Consider the following 19,106-nt stretch of genomic DNA (forward strand, 5'->3'; position numbering starts at 1 on the left):
AGGCCTGACAAAAAACAACTCGAAAGAGCGGGAACAATCTAGGAGGGACAACTGCAGGCAAAGTCACAGCTCTCATGAAGACAGACGACAGAAAAACTGCCCCCCTAACAAAAGGTATTGTTGTGTCCTTAAACAGTCTGAATCAGGTTGGCAACCCTCTAATATCCCATTATTGTTTTAGCACTAATTGATGCTTAGTTAAATCAGGGTACAATTAGCCTTTCTGCATCTTTGATTTTACATTATTATTCTAAAACATTGTTGCTCTTTTACAGATACAGAAGGATAATAAGTGGTTTACTTATGAGTGGTCCAATTGTATAATCAAAGCTAAGGTTTCCCTGTTTCAGATCACTTAGGCATTGTCTACAATCTATATTATAGGGTTATACTAAATATAATATTGAGGCTACCTCTAGTGCAAAGAGTCCTCTTTATGGGGAGTTAAGTCATTTGGGGGAGAGTTGACCTTAAATATCTTGTTACTGTTGTACCCAGTAATTGATATTCATTAGCTTCAAGTGACTTTCCCTACAGAACAAATGATAACTATATATATGCCAGCATTTTAGAACAGGAACATGGGAGACTTAAAATACATTCCCTCAATTGTTTTTTTTTAATCTATTGACTACTAGTCAATCAAACTGGATTTGTAAAGTGCTGCTTATCACCTGTGAGGGTATCCAGGTGCTAGGGGTTGCTACTTCTCGATGTAGGTTAGTCAGGTTTTCAGACCTTTCCTAATTTCTACAAGGTGGGGGAGGTTCTGAGGAGGCGGGGCTTTGTGGCCTGGTCGGAGAGGAGGCGGCCACTGATTCTGCTTCAGCAGAAGCGGGGAGTGTGGGAGAGGAGGGTGGAGCGCACTTGTGTCAGGGGTTGATGGAAGTTCAACCTGTGGTTGATGTAGGTGGGTTCTTGGTTGTGCAGAGCCCTGTAGGAGTGGATTAACATCCTGAGCTGCATCTTTTTTGCACAGGGAGCAGTGAAGTCCTCTGAGGTGAGGGGTGATGTTGGCCTGCCTTGGGAGGATGAGCCTGGCAACTGAGTTCTAAATGGTCTGAAGTCTGTATAACAGCTGCGCGGTGATACACACGTAGAGGGTGTTGCCGTAGTCCAGGAAGCTGGTGACGAGGGCAAGGGTGACGGTGCGGGAGCCACTTGAAGATTTTCCAGAGCATGCAGAGAGTGAGGGAGTAGGCCGATGATACAGTGTTTATCTGTTTTTCCACAATAAGTTTGCTGTCTAGGTTCCTGGCGTGTTCTGTGGATGTGGGTGAAGGTCCCGGCTCTGCTAGCCAGCAAGAGTCATCCTACAGGGATGTATTGCTCCCGAAGAGGAGTACCTCTATTTCGTCAGAGTTGAGTTTGAGGCACCTGCTTTGGTTCCAGCTGGCGATGCTGGTCATGCACAGGTGGAAGTTGGTTTTGGTGCTAGCGGAGTCTGCTGGGAGAGGACGAGCTGAGTGTCGTCAGCGTTTGATATGATGTTCATACCATAGGTCCTGACTAGTGAGGCCATATAGGTGTAGAGCGGAAGGTTTACACTCTGTCTTCTTCCAGTGAGGAATGCATCCATTTGTGGGCATCTCAATCGGTCCTTATTTCTAGTCGAGTCTTTTTAGGAGGGCATAGCGGGGATATGGTGTCGAAGGCAGCCAAGAGGTTAAGGAGGATTAGGGCTGTGGTTTCTCCTTGGTCTAGGAGATCCCTGTTGTCATCCGTGGCTGCAATTAAGTTGGTTTCCGTTCTGTGATTTGTGCGGAATCCGGATTGGGATGGGTCCAGTAGACTTTTGTTTTCTAGGTGGTTTGTAAGTTGGTGGTTGATAACTTTTCCAGACCTTTGGCAGAAAAAGGGAGCACAGAGATGGGCTGGGAGTTCTTGAGTTTTTCTGGGTCTGTGGGAGTTTTTTTGAGGAGTGTTTTAACTTCCGTGTGTTTCCATTCCTTTGGCAAGGTGGCAGAGCTGATGGAGGAATTGAAGATGGTAGCGAGTTCTTGGTGATGGTGCTGTTCCCCAGGTTAAACATTTGGTGGGGGCAGGAGTCCCTTGGTGCTCCTTAGTGGGTGGAACTCATGATGGTGCAGGTGATCTGCATGGTGAGTTGGTCCCAGGTTGTTATCCTAGGGTTTGAGTGGGGGTCAGTGAGGTTGAGGAGGCTGTGAATGCTGGCTATGTGTGGTTGGGGGTCGAAGTGTTTATAGATTGTGGAGATTTTGCTGTGAAAGAAGTATGTTAGGGTGTTGCAGAGCTCTTGAGAGGGAGTTATGGTGTTCTAGGTTGCTGAGGGGTTGGAGAATTATTTGGCAATGCTGAAGAGTTCTTTCCTGTGGTTGGCACTGGCTTTGAGGCCAGTGGTCAGGGTGTCCCTTTTAGCGTATTTCAGTCGTTGGTGGTAGTTGTTGAGGGCCAGTTAGGAGACTCTGTCGGTTGGCTCCTTGCTGGCCCTCCATGTTCTTTCCAGTCATTTGCAGTTGTGTTTGGTGGATTTCAGTTCCTGTGTGAACCAGATGTAGTGTTTGGTGGATCTGCCTGGTTTGCCAGGGTTGAGGGAGCGACTATGTCAGCGCATTTGGTGACCCATGTGTTGAAGTTTTTGACTGCCTCCTCAAGAGTGGACTTGGTTACCCATGATATGGGATAGGGGGTATGCTGACGGTGTGGTCCAAGGGTTTTCAGCTACCCTGCTTCAGCTCCTGTGGGAGGCGATGGTCTAGAGGGTGGGCCCGTTAGGGATTGCTGTGATGGAGAAGTGGTAATTTTGGATGCAGGGCTGTATCTGTTTCTGTTGTTGGATGAGAAGATGGGGTCTAGCATATGTCTGGCAAAGTGCATATGGTCGATGGCAAGTTGGGTGAAGCCGAGGTTGTTCATGCTCTCGAATAGGTTGGCTATATGGCGTGGTTGGGGTCGTCGATGTGAAAGTTGAGGTTTCCAAAGAAGATGAAATTCTTGGAGTTGATGGCCAGAGGGACGATTAAGTCTGAGATGGCCTTGCAGAAAAGGGTGTGTGGTCCTGGTAGTCTTATGCAAGGGTACCTGTGATGATGGTCTTGCTATCTGTGTTGAGTTGGAAGTTGAGGTGTTCCATGATGGGGTGGTGGTGTCATTGGTGTCATGGCTGTGCAGTGGAGGGATTCTTTGAGGATGATAGCTATTCCACCTCCCTATTTGTTGATGAGGTCTCTGTATGATCTTGTATCAGTTCGGTGTGGCCTTGGTGATTTTGGGTGCTGATTCGATGTTGAGCCAAGTCTCGTGAGGAAATGATGACCGGGTGAGGGAGGTGATTGAGTCTCAGATTTGTGCAGCGATTAGGTATTGATCCAAAGGCATTGGAGATGTCCTGGCGCAGTGGTGGTTGGTGGGGGCCCGTGAGCGTGACTTCTGATGACATAGAAGAAAGGGCAGTGACGAAATGGGAAAGGTCATACTGTTGACCATGGAAATACGCAGCTTCAGTTGCAGTGGTGTATGGGGTTGAGGGCTGATATCTCGGCATTGGTGTAGCTGTGGGTGGGTGTAGAGCCAGGGTTCCTGGCTCTAGACGCGGTCCTGTCGCCGATGGCCTTGCCTTTTGGTGCGGTGCGCCCACTGTGCACATCCGCATCACATGTGTGCTGCAACCCCTACTTAAGTACGTTCCGGGGAGGGGCGGGGTGCTTGGCAGGGTCACTGTTAGGCGGGAAGCAGGAGGGAGGATGATCCAGAGAGTGAGAAAATGAGAGACAACAAGAGAGCGTGGCTAAGATAAAAGAGTGTTTAATTTGGAGGAGGCAAAAGGAAAAAAGTGTTTATGGGGAGAAGAGATGAATTTAGGAAAAAAGAGCAGTTGGTAGAAGGGAAAAAAAATGAATAAAAAATTAAAAGAGCAGTTAGGAGGAGGCAAAAAGGATGAAATGAGCAGTTAGGTGGAAGCAAGAAGGTAAAAACGAGCAGTTAGGAGGAGGAAAAATGGAAGATATTAGTAGTTAGGAGGAGGCAAAATAGAAAACAGAAAAACCAAGCAGTTAAGATGAGGCAAGACGGAAAACTACAAGCAGTTAGGAGAAGGCAAAATAGAAGAAACGAGTAGCTAGGAGGGCTCAAAATGGAAGAAACAAGCAGTTAGTAGGAGGAAAAAAATGAAGAAAAACGTAGTTAGGGGTGAGAAGAGAAAGTATGATTACTTGGGAGAGAGCGGCGTGCAGCAGCGCAGATGCAGCGGATCATCGAGGTTGATAGGGCGGTTTGGCAGCAGTGCTGGGGAGCTGGCCCAGGGACAGGCTTATGAAGCAGAGGAAATTTTTGCTGGGATTCAGCTAAAATAAACATTTTTGGCATCAAAACTTGAGTATCCTGCCTTAATCTGATCTGTTAGCATCTATGTAATTATTTTTAGTGTTTGAAATAAAGACCTAAGTTGTAACAGGAAAGTAAGAAAAACATTTCATGGAAACCAAGACACTCAGTGGCTGGTGATTTCAGCATGATAGGGATCTCAAAAGGAGCTTTAGACTTAAAAGAGATGAAGAAGAATGGCATGGCCAATGACCCAAGACAACATATGCACTCTAGGATGTCTCCTGTCTGACGCTCAACCATCCAAAATTATCCTATAGTCACATATATTACCAAGGCTATCATGCTGATTCTAAAGTATGATTTTTTGTTTATTGCTTAGCCATCATATAACAATCCACTAGTGAGGAGTAACTAACTTTTTGTGGAACAATTACTCCCCCCGTTCTACCTTGTGGAACCAGAACACCTTCAATCAATCAATCAATCAGGGAATTGTAAGTGTGCTACTCACCCGTGAGGGTCTCAAGGCGCTGGCTCTTCAGTTGAAGAGCCAGGTCTTGAGAGCTTTCCTGAAGAGGTTCAGGGACGGGGCGCATCTGATATCGATCGGGAGCTCGTTCCAGGTCTTGGCTGCAATGTGGGAGAAGGATCTTCTTCCTCCTATGGCTATATGGAAGCGTGGGGTTTCGGCGACAATGAGGTGGGCGGATCGGAGATTCCTTTTGGGTACGTGGAGGGTGATACTGTCGTTGAGGTATTGGGGTCTGATGTTGTGTAGGCATTTGTAGGTGTGTACGAGTATCTTGAAGGTGATTCTCTTCTCGACGGGGAGCCAGTGGAGCCTTCGTAGGTGTTGGCTGATGTGCTCCTGTCGAGGGATACTGTGGACTAGTCTGGCGGCGGTGTTCTGTACAGTCTGGAGCTTGTGCAGTAGAGATTTCTTCATGCTGGCGTAGAGGCCGTTTCCGTAGTCCAACCTACTGGTGATTAGTGCGTGGGTGACTGTCTTCCTTGACTCGAGCGGGATCTATTTGAAGGTCTTACGGAGGATGCGGAGGGTGTTAAAGCAGCTGGAGGCGACGCCGTTGACCTGAAGGTTCATGGAGAGGGTGGGAGTCGAGTATGATGCTGAGGTTTCTAGCGTGGTCCGTGGGGGTCGGAAGGTGCTGAGAGCGGTGAGCCACCGTGTGTTGTTCCGAGGAGGTGGACTTGTGTTATCCGAGGTGAGTTTTAGGCAACTGTTGCTCATCCAGGCTGCAACCAGAGACATTTTAAGGCATGGGCAAAGTGGGCTCTGGGCCAGTGCCCCAGACTTTCAGTGGGCCCCCTGCTTGAGCCAGCTTTGTTCCGCAGAGGCTTGCACTGATGACCTTGAGTAATTCTTAAACAGATTATTTTAAATACTGTTTCTCTTTAATTTTTTTTGGTGAATGATATGTGGAAGTATACCACAGACATTTTGCATAGAAATGTGTTTATATCTCATGCAACATCCATAAGTAAAGTTTCTTTTAGATCAAAACAGGACCTCATATATAAATGAAAATGGGAGGGTGTCACAGAGAATATTTGCCGTAATATTAGTGAGCTGCTGCTGTGTTACAATATTGAAAAAATGCTTCACTTTCCATGAATATTAGATGTAACATCTTTAGAATTTGGACGACTGTGCCTCTGCACTGTCAGTGACCTGGCCGAAGAGGGCATGAAGGAACTGAAGCTGGGTCATAAATTCAAAACTGTTCCGAACAGGGGGCCCCAAAATACAATCGCCCTGGGCCCTCAAAATCCTTAAGATGTCCCCGGCTGCAACGTCCTGCATTCCTTCCTGGAAGTTGAATCTGGTGGTGGTGGGATTCTTGGTGAGGGAGAGTATGAGCTGGGTGTCGTTCACATAGGATACTATGTTGAGGCCGTGCCGACGGACGATGGCGGTGAGGGGGGCCATGTAGATGTTGAAGAGGGTTGGGCTGAGCGATGAACCCTATGGAACTCCCCATTTGATTTCCGTGGGTTTGGAGAGGAAGGATGGCAGTCTGATCCGGCGTAGTGTAGTCTGGCTGTGAGTGTGCGGTGTGAGACTGTGTCGAGTAGAATCCGGTGTGGCCTTGGTCTAGGAGGGTGCAGATATCATCTGTGGCGGCGAGTAGGGCAGTCTTGGTGCCCTGGTTGCTGTGGAATCCGGACTGGGAAGGTAGAGGATGGTGTTGTCTTCGATGAACCTTGTTAGTTCTGCATTGACGTTCTTCTCTGGGACTTTCGCCGCAAAGGGGAAGGAGCGAGATGGTCCGGTAGTTCTTAAGGTCCGACGGGTCTGCTGAGGGCTTTTTGAGCAGGGCCCTGACTTCTGCATGTAATCAGTCATCGGGGAAGGTGCCGGTCTCGAAGGTAGTGTTGATGGTGCATTGTTGTTTGGGTGCGATGCTGGTGGCGGTTCTGTGGTAGACGTATGGTGGGCAGGCATCCGTGGGGGCCCCTGAGTGGATGCCTTTCATGGTTAAGACGATCTCTTCAGTCGTGATCAGTGTTCTGGAGAATATGGTGGGCTGGCTGACATAGCCGGCGGTCGGGATGGCTGCGGAGTCTGGCGTATGGTCATTGAAATTGTCCTCGAGGTTTTTGACCTTCAGGTGGATGTAGGCCATTCTATAAGCACCTTCCCCATTGTATGCCTCGCACAGGCTCGATACAACACACCCCTTTTTCTCAATAACAAACAAAAACATGTGAAACATTTTATAGCATATAACTGTGACACTAAAACTTCCATGCATTAGGAGAGTAGGTCCCGGTGGAGGCGAGATGGCACATCCATGGGGTGACGGGAGATATAGTCTGGCCTAAATGGGCCACAACGTGGCTAGCTCTTGCGGGAGTGGTGGCAAAGCGAAATATTGCTGGAGCATGGGGTGCCAATGTAGTCCCAACACACGATTTAGACTGGTGCCAGCGGGCAGAGCAGTCCGTATACCAGAGCTGGGGATGCCCGCGTAAATGGCAGAAGATATGGGGTCCTGTATGGCCTATAGAACTGATCAGTCCACCCCATAGTACGCACATTGTCGGCACTTTACGCTGAACGGGTTGGCCATAAATTCTGCTGGCCTTTGGAGAGGGTGGGATGCTGGGGGGTTTGGAATGCTTTACTCTCTTGTATTTGTATGTGTCGATCTCCATACTATGTATTCTGTAACGATCTCTGAAGCAAAAGTTTTTTGTTTTTTGTTTTTTCTTGGTTAATAGAAAGAATAAAAAAAAATCCATGCATGAGAATACATATGAACCTAATAAATAACCACAGGTTAACTTTTATGACTGGATAATTTCACTGTCATGACATTTCCTAGCATTCAACACTTCTCCTCCTTCCAAAATATTAGTATTGCTTTTCACTCCAACAATCTTCTTAAGTTTGGACCACTTAGACTCTTCCTTCCTCCTAGGTATCCCTATCTTTGTAGGCACCCACTCATTCTGCTGAAAAGTACCCAGGTTTTACCAATTGCCTTCTACTCTACTTATCCTAGTACATTGACACCTGCAGAAACTCTCTTTCTCAAAACCACAACCTAATTTGCTGCATTGTCCTTTTTTAGCCATCCACTCTGTATGAAATTTGAAATATGATTCCCGACCACGCAACACCCATTGCACAGTTGAGGGTAGTTTTCTAACTCAACAATAATTTCCACACTTCACACTTTCACTGTAAGTTTCTTTTCACATTCAATTTTATATTCTTACCCAGGACACAGTTTAAATGTTCTACTAATTCACTTGGACAATGATGTTACAAAGGAGTTCTTGGATATTAAATCTCACACCTTTTCAAATAAGTATATGTGAATTGGAGACCCTTATCTGTTTTTTCCTGGATGTCCTTAATCAGTGTCACAGGATTCAAAAACTCAGTGATTCTTGCTGTTGTTAACGTGCTATATAGTACCACATCCAAAAAGTAGTTTAATGTCTATTCATTGTCATAATTTGTTATATAATTGAGGTTTTGATCTGTCGTCCCATGCCAGTCGAGGGAAATTATAACAGCAGCTATGCATCGGCCCTAGAAAAGCTTCCCTCTCGTACCATACCATTAAATGTTTGCTAAAGAGGGGGCAAACCGGGAACTCATAGATGTGCCCTGTAGCTTGTGGTACCACTCTGCATTGAACAAGGAAAAGTTATTGGCCATGATCAAAATAACCATCTCTATTCAGGACTCGAAAAATCCTTAAAAGTTTACTAGACCTGCAGGTCTAGTGTCTTAAATAATCTATTCAGCCTATTTATAATGCTCTTGACCCATTAACTGGTTTGAAATTATGTGATCCTGGGCAAATATTTAATTCACTGAGCTGCCATTTTCTTCTTTATCACATATGAGAGCACCTTCAAACGTGTGAATTCATCATCTCTGCTGTACAAAAACACTTTTGTTTGATTTAATAGAGTAAACATTTGCTCTATATATAACACAAATGTTGCCACAAATAGGATAGGACTCGTATAACTACAGACTTTGCCTCTTAGTTCATTAACAGCATTGTTCCCAGTATAGGGGCAAGAATGGTTCTTAAATCATGTGTAAAAACTATCACTTTTAATAAATACATCCTTATAGCATGTAGTGGTAGCACGCTGTAATCTGCAAGCAGCAGATTTTCCATTGAAATGGCCACACAATTTCCCATTTACATGCAGTTTTACTGATCAAACTAAATAGTGTACAAACAATGTTTCGAAATCGAGTTTCTTCAATTATTTGTCATTTGCACATCACCAAGTAAAGTAGTCTGTTGTTTTGCTCCTATTTAAATCTTTGCTTGCATCACACTTCTGAATTACAAACAAAATGTGTTTTTGTAATTCCTGATATATATTTTTGAATATTTGTACTATTCTTTTACAAGCAGTTTACATGTTGTGGGTTAGAAAATAAACCTCACATTGTGCAGCTGTTTCACACTGATTGCCAGGTAGATCACTTGACAAAATCCTCTAACTGTAGTATGAAAAATGTCAACACCAGGATAAGATAAGCAGCAATTAGTAAAATGACAAACTGACATGTATTCTCCATCCTTGAATAGAGAGCAAATGTGTCAAGCTAAAAACAAGATTTAAAGGCATTTTAATTGCTTATTCACTTTCTGAAGGAACAGAACACCTGTTCCTTTCCAGTTTAAGTTTATTCTCCAGGACGGACGAGTAGGTCCTATTAATAGCTCGACCTGATAAAATCTAACTCGCCATAGCGAGTGGGTGAGTAGATGTTTTGAGCCTGCTATTAATATTCTGATATGGTCCAAGTAATTGTTTAATCTTGACGAGAAAAGCTGTTCCATAGCAGTCAATCCATGTCCTTTCTTGATACATGTATGGGGTCCAACCACATCCATTGTTACGAAATCATACATTGATCATCCCATATTAAGTTCTCAAATCTATTAAAAATATTCTGTGTATCCCTCACAGAGAGTGGTAAATTGTATTCATTTGGTTTAAGAAAGACTCTACAAACTCAGATCAATGTAGGTTGTGTTCTGGAGATAGTAGGTCTCATAGCTGGGAACCTATTCTGCTTATGGATTTTTGGCACAAGGTATATGGGTGCGTAGTCTGCTTTGAGGAACCTAAATTCTGAGTCACTCAAAAGGTCAAATTCTTTACTAGATATTTTCATGTAACATTCAGTACCCCAAATGTTATCTAAGAATTTCCTTTCCATAGTCTGTTCTGTTCATAGTAACTATAGTTCCATCCTTATCCACCTCCCATATAACAATTGTATTATCTGCACCTAAATCATGAAATGACTTTTTCTCACAAATGGAAATATTGTTGTACTTGTTCTTATACAATTTGGTTCTGTCTTCTATTTTATATAGATTTTTCTGTGACTTTCTGCAAACACATCTATTTCAATTAACTGTGTATTTTTGTGGAATTAATATGCAAACCACTATCAATTTGTAATCTAGTTTAGTTTTTAAAGCAGTGTTTCAAAACTGTGGGTCGACACCCAATGGTGGGTCTTGACAGTCCTGCTTTATATGTAAACAAGGCTAATCATTTTAACTCCTTGTGTGCTAAGGATGAGAAAGTCTCTTCCTGTCCTGATGAGAAGGTCTTGTCCTCAGCACCATTGGAGCTGGCTGCCCTGTTTATTCACCAGTGACAATGTCCTTAAGTCCAGTATGAAAACAAATCCCTGCAAGTATTCCCAAGCAAGACTCTGAATGAGCCTCCTAGCACTTGTTGCTGTTTTCTTTTACTTCATGAAGCGATTTCAACAGGGAATATGCTCACTATATATGATCATGCACAACCATACCACTTGTGTGTGACTTTTACACATAAATTGAGAAATAGGGGCCAAAGCTGCAGACTCTGGGTGTTGACAACATTTATTTGATTTTGGAAAAATAACTTAATCTCATGTACTTATAATAAAATTAATCTGATCTTGTGTAGCTCTTACCTCAGTCCCACTTTATCTAACATCTATATGTCCCCCTTGGCTTATCTGGTTCGCCCTTTTGATTTGTGTCAATTTCATTCAAGTATTGTCATCATTTCTGAGAACCCCTCCTCCACTCAAGACAATTTTGAGCATGTATCAATTCCACCTAGATGCGTTCCAACTGTTGTTAGTTCAATTCATATAAATCAGAGGTTTGTTGACTTTAGACCAACGAGTGACCTGCAGAACTGGCAGTTGCTCCCGCTCCTGGGCCGCTGGTCGGGAATCTGGTAGTCACTATTGATCATGATCTGTCCATGCCCAATCAAGTGGGCAAAGTAGTGGAGGCATGTTTTTCCATTTAAAAAATGTTGCATAAAATCTTCAAGGTCCTACCCGTACAGTCCTGAAACAGTTGTTCAAGCCCTGCTTGTGTCCAGGTTAGAATTTGAAACCTCGACGTACCTTGGCATTTCATTGAGCTGCTGACTCATTTTGAGGTGGTCCCAAAAGTGTCTGCCTGGCTTGGTGTCAGTCTATTCAGAACCAGAACTCTGTATCTGAGGTCATTACACTAGTTCCCAGTTTGAAAGAGGACTGTTGTCAGTTCCTTCTGCCTGGTTCAAAGGACTGTGCCGGACTATTGTTCCATACTGTCCCAAGCATAATCTAGAAACGCTTTGCAGCAGGGCTTTTGGCCATGCATTCTTCTTCCTTGCACCTAAAAGGTGGGCTCAATTGCCTATCTATATCAGACATGGGACCAATTATCCTCTTTTTAAGCAAACCCAAAACCTAAAGACCTAGCTCTTCCAATAGCTCAAATCTAATCTAATTTCTCTTCATGCCATGTGTAAATAACTCTAGCTTGGCGCCAGTACGCCCTGTTCAGACAATATTTTAGCATAACATTTTTATTTTAATATAACATAACTGAGTCATGGTACCAATAGTTTCCTGTCTTGACAATGATAATGGGCCTAGCAACGTTACACCCATTGTCAACAGTTCTGATACCGAATCACACCATGTTTTGACATCTATTTGGCACCAGACCCGGAAAAGCTGCACTTTCCTTCTAAATTGTCATGTCTGCGCCAAGCTGCCAGAAACCCAAACTTGGAGTAAAATCAATGTTGAAAGTCCCTCAACAACCAGCATCAAAGCAGGCACAAAGGCTGGACACAACAGAGGAGTCTTTTTCAAGAAACTAGCAGAAATCTGGACGAGAAACGGAAAAACATTTTCATTTGTCCAGGCACTGGCAAAATTGCAGAATGTGGAGGACAAGGTCAACTTTAATATCGAAACACTCTGTAAAACAGAACGCACAGTTCCACTGTCTAAGGGAATGTTAAAGTAGGACAATTACACATTTAGGGAGCCAGTGAAGGCCTGGGTGGTAACTCCACTTGCAAAGATTAAATAAAAGTCTGCTTTAGACAATCCAACTTATATTAAGGGTCATATTTTTTGCGGACTCCTTAGTGGTGCAGTCAGCCTGTAAACAGGCCTCTGTATAGGCCACAGGAAATGCTACTGTACCCGGCATTGAGTCTCAAAAAATTGTTGCTGCTGGAAAGTGAGAAACGCTTGGGCCTGCCACACACTGGTGCATTGCTAACGTGGTGGACCTCTTCTCCAGGGACGACTGATACCACTGGAAGGAGATGGAGGAGTTGGTAAAGCACCTACCAGAGGCTCATTGGAAAAGGGCACAGGAGTTGGTTGCTGAGGGCAAGACCATTAGCAATGCTAATATTAGATGTGCCCTTGAAGCAGACACAGCCGCCAATTGTTTCATATGAGCGCCCTCTTCTGAAGGCATGCCTGTCTTAGGGTGTCAGGATTTAGGCCTGAGGTGCCATAGCACCTCTCAAATGTCCAAATCCCATGGGATTGTGAGTGTTAGTTCGGTCTTCGGGTCAACCACATGCTTGAAACAGTGAAAAAGGATATCAAAATAGCCAAATCTATTGCTGCCCCACAGCTCCCCAATCCCAAATCTGCTTTTTGTAACCACAAACCATCAGGAGGTACAAAACTAGGGTTCTTTAGGCCAGAGACACCTGTGCCAACAATATCAGCAGTCTTTTCAAGACACCCAGCTCCGGGACAGTGCTTCGACCCCTGTCTTTCGTCCTACAACCCCTGGCACTGTCCTTGCAAGTCTGGCCTTAGAGGTGGTAAAGGCAGTGTCAGAAACAACAGTTTAACATGGCTTTAATGAGTCGTGTTTACTTTCTAAGCCCCTCAGCTACTTTGTGCGGACTCCAGCATAAAGGCGCTTTGGAGTCTCTTGCTGCCCCTGCCATGTAAAGTGAGTAAGAAATATAGGCGAGAGAAGAACATCAAAGGGGGCAGTAACAAAAGGAAGAGCATGAATAAGATGCTACAAAGAGATAGATGAGAGGTCAGGTTTTTTTTGGGTGTGTGATCGAGACAGATTGAGATTATAGTGACATTCGAGAGGTCACAAGTGTAAGAGAAATCTAGTCAGGTGCAAAAGAGAGCTAGACACGTTAGAGGTATAGGCGATAGCTATTAAGACAGGTGACACTCATTTTGTTTTTTCATTTTTTTATTCAAGATTTTTTCCCCATTTTCTTTATAACATGAGCAGGGCACAATAATTACAATAAAATAGAACACAAAATCATACATACATATTCAAATATCCATCTAGACAAGTTCTTAGTCTTTTAACAATCAGTACCTAATTTCCATCGAATAAAAGGACCCCAAATTTGCATGCCCAATTTCTTACCCTTTTTTCCCTTCCTAGCATATATGGCTGTTTCCAGTTTTTGAATTGACAATAGTTTGCCTAACCATTGATGATATGATGGAGGGTTAGAATCAAGCCAAGCAGAAGCCACTAACAATCTCATGATCGCCATTGCTACAAATATAAAATTTCTACAACTCGACTGCCCATCGACATCTATCCCCAATAACATAATTGCTGGTGTTAACTCTATTGTTGTTGACAGTGCATTCCGAAAAAAATTCTCAATATCCTATTTCATCTTATCCAAATGGGGACAAACAGAAAAAATATGTAGCAGATCAGCATCTGTACTTCCACATCTAAAACAAGTAGTACCAGATAAACCTCCCCACTGGGCAATCTTCGCGGGTGTATAATATAGATGATAAAGTATCTTATAATGTTGGGCCTGAAGGGAGGATGAGCACAGCATTTTACCCCCCATTTCTAATGACTCTGTAAAAATATCCCTGCCTATATCTAAATCAATAGTCCACTTATCTATCCATTTCTCTAAATTATCCTTCTTTAATTTTGTCATTTCTAAATAAAACCTCTTAATAGTGCAATCACTGCCACCTTCTATAAGGTCCATAACCACATTTCTTTCGAATCCCGATGTACCCCCTTGTTTATTTAGTATGCAGCTTCTTATTTCAAGGTATTTAAAGAAATGTTTTGTATCCAAAGCATAACTGTTTTGTAGTTCCGTGAATTGTAATATACCATGAAGACCCAACATATCTCCAAACTTTCTTATCCCCCGCCTCTCCCACTCTTGAAAGACAGCTCCCGAAAAAACCTCACTAGGAAGGGAGGGGTTATCTTTTAGTCTAGTGTATGCATTGTACTTCCCTAGTCCCACCTTTTTAGAAAACCCTTTCCATATATTATGTGCGGCCATAACCGTCTTAAATCGTGTTCTTTTGAAGTAGCTTCCCTCCGTGAATCTCAAAAATACATTTTCTGCATTCGTACCCAATACCAAACCATAAATAGCAAGCGAACCAAACTTGTCCCAACCCTCCACTTCAGCGCCTCCAATCAAGCCAACCATACATTGCAGTGCTGTTGCCCAATGATAAAGTTTTAGGTCCGGTAATGACCAGCCTCCTCTTTCCCGCGGGAGCGACATAAATCTCAATGCCCTCCGCGTCTTGCCTTTTGCCCAGATAAAACGGTTGACCATCTGTTCGCAGATTTTAAACCACTTATTATCAAATGAGAGTGGAATCGCTCTAAAAACATAAAAAAAATTCGGAAGACCCAGCATCTTGATGATATTAACACGCCCTACTAGTGACAAGTGAAGATTCTCGTATCGATCCAGATCTTTCTTAACTTTGTCTATTATAGGGACGATGTTTTTTTCCACCATAGCGTCAAGATCAGCTGAGATATTAATACCTAAATACAGCCCTGCCTGAACCACTCGGTTATCATCACAGAGAGTCATAGAGTTTTGGATGATCTGAGTCTTTGAAGTATTCAGGGCATAACCTGAAACTTGCCCAAATCTACGAGCCTCTGCCTCAATCAACTCAGTCGCCTCCGTGGGGTTTGGTGTTATCACTGCCACATCGTCAGCATAAGTAAGTATCTTACAGGGGCCCAATAGTGTATTTAATGGGATGATATCTACACATGACTCTATCCTGCGGATTAATGGATCCATGTACATGGCAAATAGCAACGGGGAGCAAGGGCACCCCTGCCGTGTGCCTCTCTTAATCTGAAATTGTCCCGTAATGCCCCCGTTTACTTTTAAAGCCGCAACCGGTTCCCTATACAGAGTCTGTAGGGCTTTCACGAAACCCCCCTTAATCCCAGCTCTTATTAAGGTGTGCCATAGATAGTCTCAGGAGACCCGATCAAACGCCTTCTCAGCATCTAACAGTACGGCTATCGGGTCTCCTGTGACCTCGGTGGCGTCAAACATAGTTATAACTTTCCGGGTATGATGTGTCGTACCTCTTTCGGGAATGAAACTGTGCTGGTTGCTACTGACTAGGGCACCTATTATTCCTGCGAATCTCGTCGCAAGGGCTTTCGAATATATTTTTGTGTCATTATTCATCAACATGATTGGTCTGTAAGACCCCGGCTCAATCGCCGGCTTCCCTTTTTTTAATATTAGAACAATATCTGCACCCCCCCCCAAAATTTTGGGATAGATTCCCCCGTCTGAGCAGCTTGGATCGTTCTAATTAAATCCTGCCCTAGGTTCCCCCAGAAGGTTTTATAAAACTCTGAAGGCAGCTGATCCGGGCCAGCAGCCTTTCCAGAGGGGAGATTGCCCATAGCTTCTTTGATTTCAGTATAATCCAACAGCCTCTCTAGTCCTTCTGCATCTTCATTAGTTACCCTCTCCGCCGGAATATTCCGCAGATATTCACCTATCTCTTCAGCATTACTGGCGTATTGGTCATCATAGAGTGTCTGATAAAATTTCCTAAAAACTTCCCTAATTTCCTCAGAGTCTGAGTGTAGCCTTCCATTTTCATCCCGAATCTCCCTCACAGTCCCAGCTGCCGCTATCTGCCTAGTACGCATGGCAAGAACATGTCTGACTTTTTCGCTAAACTCGTAGCAGCTCTCCCTTCTAATAGTATAGTACTTAACTGCCTTGTTTGCCAAATCATCCTCAACTTCACTTTTTGCTTTCATCAATTCTATAATTGGTTGTTCTATCGGTTCACCCCTTATTACACACTGATGAAGCTGTTCCTCCGCCTCTAAGACGGCCCTCTCTATGCCAGTATCCCTAAGTCGTTCCAGTTTCCGTTTATACGCGCTAAAACTGCATGTCTCTCCACGAGCACCGGCCTTAAAGGCGTCCCATATAACTCCCACCAGAGCACTTCCTCTGTTAATCTCAAAGAACTCATTAATCCATTTGGACATATGCTGAATATAATTATCGTCCAGGAGAAGCCTTCTCTCAAAGGTCCAGACCCTACTTATTCTAGTTTTCCCTTCTAGCTTCATTGTTAAAACTAGGGGGTTGTGATCACTGAAGATGCGTGGGAGCCTATCAATTTCTACTCTAGTCATTAGATCATTAGATATCAAGAAATAATCTAGTCGGACGCATATATGACGTGGTGCGGAGTAGTATGTAAAGCCTATTTGATCCGATCTAATCCTACCCCAAACATCTTGCAGAACATTATTCTCTAAAAGATCAACCAGTGCTTTATGTACTCTTTTCTTCCTACCTTTATAGCTTCCAGTCAGTCCTACCCCCAGCCCATCTGCACCATTAATATTTAAGTCACCACCTATAATAACCCGAGGAGGCCAGCCCGCTAACTCTGCATCTAAAAACTGCAAAATTTCAGGATCATCCTGCGTTGAGCCATAAACTGCCACCAAGGTTGTCCATACTCCCTCTATTAAGATCTCAACCATAGCCCATTGTTGTAAATACGATGGTAAGGGATGACAGGATACTTCTAGTTGATTACAGGTAGGTTTATTGTAGGACACAGCTGAGCACACAACCTCGCCAGCTGACCAGACCATCAACTGACACTAGTAGAATTCTTAGGTGGAAGCAAGAACATACATAGGCATTGTGGTAGACAGAGAATGAGAGAACACTAAGAAAGGACTAAGACTACAGACAACCACATTACATGAAGAATCAATGTACAACACATCTCCCTCCTTTATAGAAAATAAATAAAAAAGAAACAAAAACCGAGATTACAACACCTACCCCATGTAGTACAAAAACGAGATACACAAAACTAATTAAGTACCACACGAGGTATCAGAAATATCACTAACATGAACGGAAATACAAAAAGATAGTAGACATTTGTACACACTCCATCCCCCTTCCTTGGTGAAACCAAAACGTGGTTTAGATAAGGAAAGGTGTTCACGCCCACAACCTCCCCAAACACGGGTACACCAAAGAGTAGGTACACTTTCCACACTGACCCCCAAAGCACACAATAAGTTAAACAAACCAGGTAAAATTATATAAGCTCTCCTAGATAGGGTACAACAGGGGTATTGACCCGTAAAACAAGAATGAGGCACCGAACATCAGCACAACAAAGGATATACCATGGGTACTGACTGGCCCCACACCCTCCCCAAAGAAGGGTACACCACTGGGTAAAAGACATTTTCCACAATGACCCCCAAAACACACAAGTTCACACCCTGGAACTAAAACTACAACATACCCTACATAGGGTATACCATTGGTACCGAAAGGCCCCACACCCTCGCCAAAGAAGGGTACACCATTGGGTAAAAGACACCGCCCTACACAATGACCCCCAAACACACAAGTTCACACCCTGGAACTAAAACTACAACATACCCTACATAGGGTATACCATGGGTACCGAAAGGCCCCACACCCTCGCCAAAGAAGGGTACACCATTGGGTAATAGACACCGCCCTAGGAAAGTACAGCCACAACAGCTCTTGAGGATTGCCTCTTGTTTTCCTTTCTTCGTTTATATCTGTAATTCACTCTTTTTTTTTTCCAGCATGTGATTGTTTATTCACTCCGATTCACTAGTTTATATTTAGTAGAAGGTTTGCAAATCTGTCTTCTTCTTTTGCTGTATAAGTCTGTAACTCTCTAGTTTTTGGCAGAAAGTTCGTTATCTATTTGTGATTTCTTCACTTTTGGCAGAATGTGTATTCACCTTAAATATCTGTGTTGGTTTCTTTTCAAACTTGTGATGAATTTCACAATATAGGCAGTTCCTTTTTCTTTGTTTTAAGCTGCAGCTGGTTGCAAAGTAGTTTAGTTTGACTTTTGCTGCCACTATAAACATGCTCCTTAAAATCTCGAGGCGCTAAAAATATTTGAGGATAGTTTCTTCAGTTTATAGGTTCTCTACACCTTACTTATTGCCGCAGAGACTTGAGTTCTTGTTGCGCAGCGCTGCCAGAGTTCAGTAATAAACACACGCTTGTAAAAGATAAGCTTATCTTAGATGCGCAAAATTCATTTGACTTATCTCTCATTCATGCAGTTTCTTCTTTCTTGTTTCCTCTGATCACAAGACTGGCAGCACATAGGTGTAGAGGAGTGGGTTCTTTTCACGAGGTGTGTCTCAGGCTGTGTTAGATGGTTTCTTCTCTGGTCTGGTCAGCAGAAGACGTCGCCAAAATGTTGTAAATACGATGGTAAGGGATGACAGGATACTTCTAGTTGATTACAGGTAGGTTTATTGTAGGACACAGCTGAGCACACAACCTCGCCAGCTGACCAGACCATCAACTGACACTAGTAGAATTCTTAGGTGGAAGCAAGAACATACATAGGCATTGTGGTAGACAGAGAATGAGAGAACACTAAGAAAGGACTAAGACTACAGACAACCACATTACATGAAGAATCAATGTACAACACCCATCTACCCCATCGATCTTCTAGTTTTTTTCCCCACAGGTGACACTCAAACGAGAAATCAGAGGGGAAGACCATTAAGAGGGGTTAACAATATAAAACATGCAAGACAGATGAGAATGAGATAGCTAAGAGAGACAGAGAAGGAGACACAAGTGTGAGAAAAGTGATAATGAGACAACTGGTAATAGACAAGAGTTAG

At 43.6% G+C, this 19,106-nt stretch overlaps 1 protein-coding gene across 9 annotated transcripts in view; it reads left to right on the forward strand.

Moving 5' to 3' along the window:
* Positions 1–19,106, forward strand: part of DCAF4 (DDB1 and CUL4 associated factor 4) — a 241,436-nt gene that overhangs the window by 81,375 nt on the left and 140,955 nt on the right. For all 9 annotated transcript variants that reach the window (XM_078659484.1, XM_078659486.1, XM_078659482.1 and 6 more), the window contains one exon: positions 3–114. In XM_078659484.1, the coding sequence (XP_078515610.1) occupies positions 3–114 (112 nt within the window). The remainder of the gene's footprint in view (positions 1–2; positions 115–19,106) is intronic.

Source organism: Lissotriton helveticus, chromosome 9, assembly GCF_964261635.1.
Source record: "Lissotriton helveticus chromosome 9, aLisHel1.1, whole genome shotgun sequence".
Classification (NCBI taxonomy): Eukaryota; Metazoa; Chordata; class Amphibia; order Caudata; family Salamandridae; genus Lissotriton; species Lissotriton helveticus.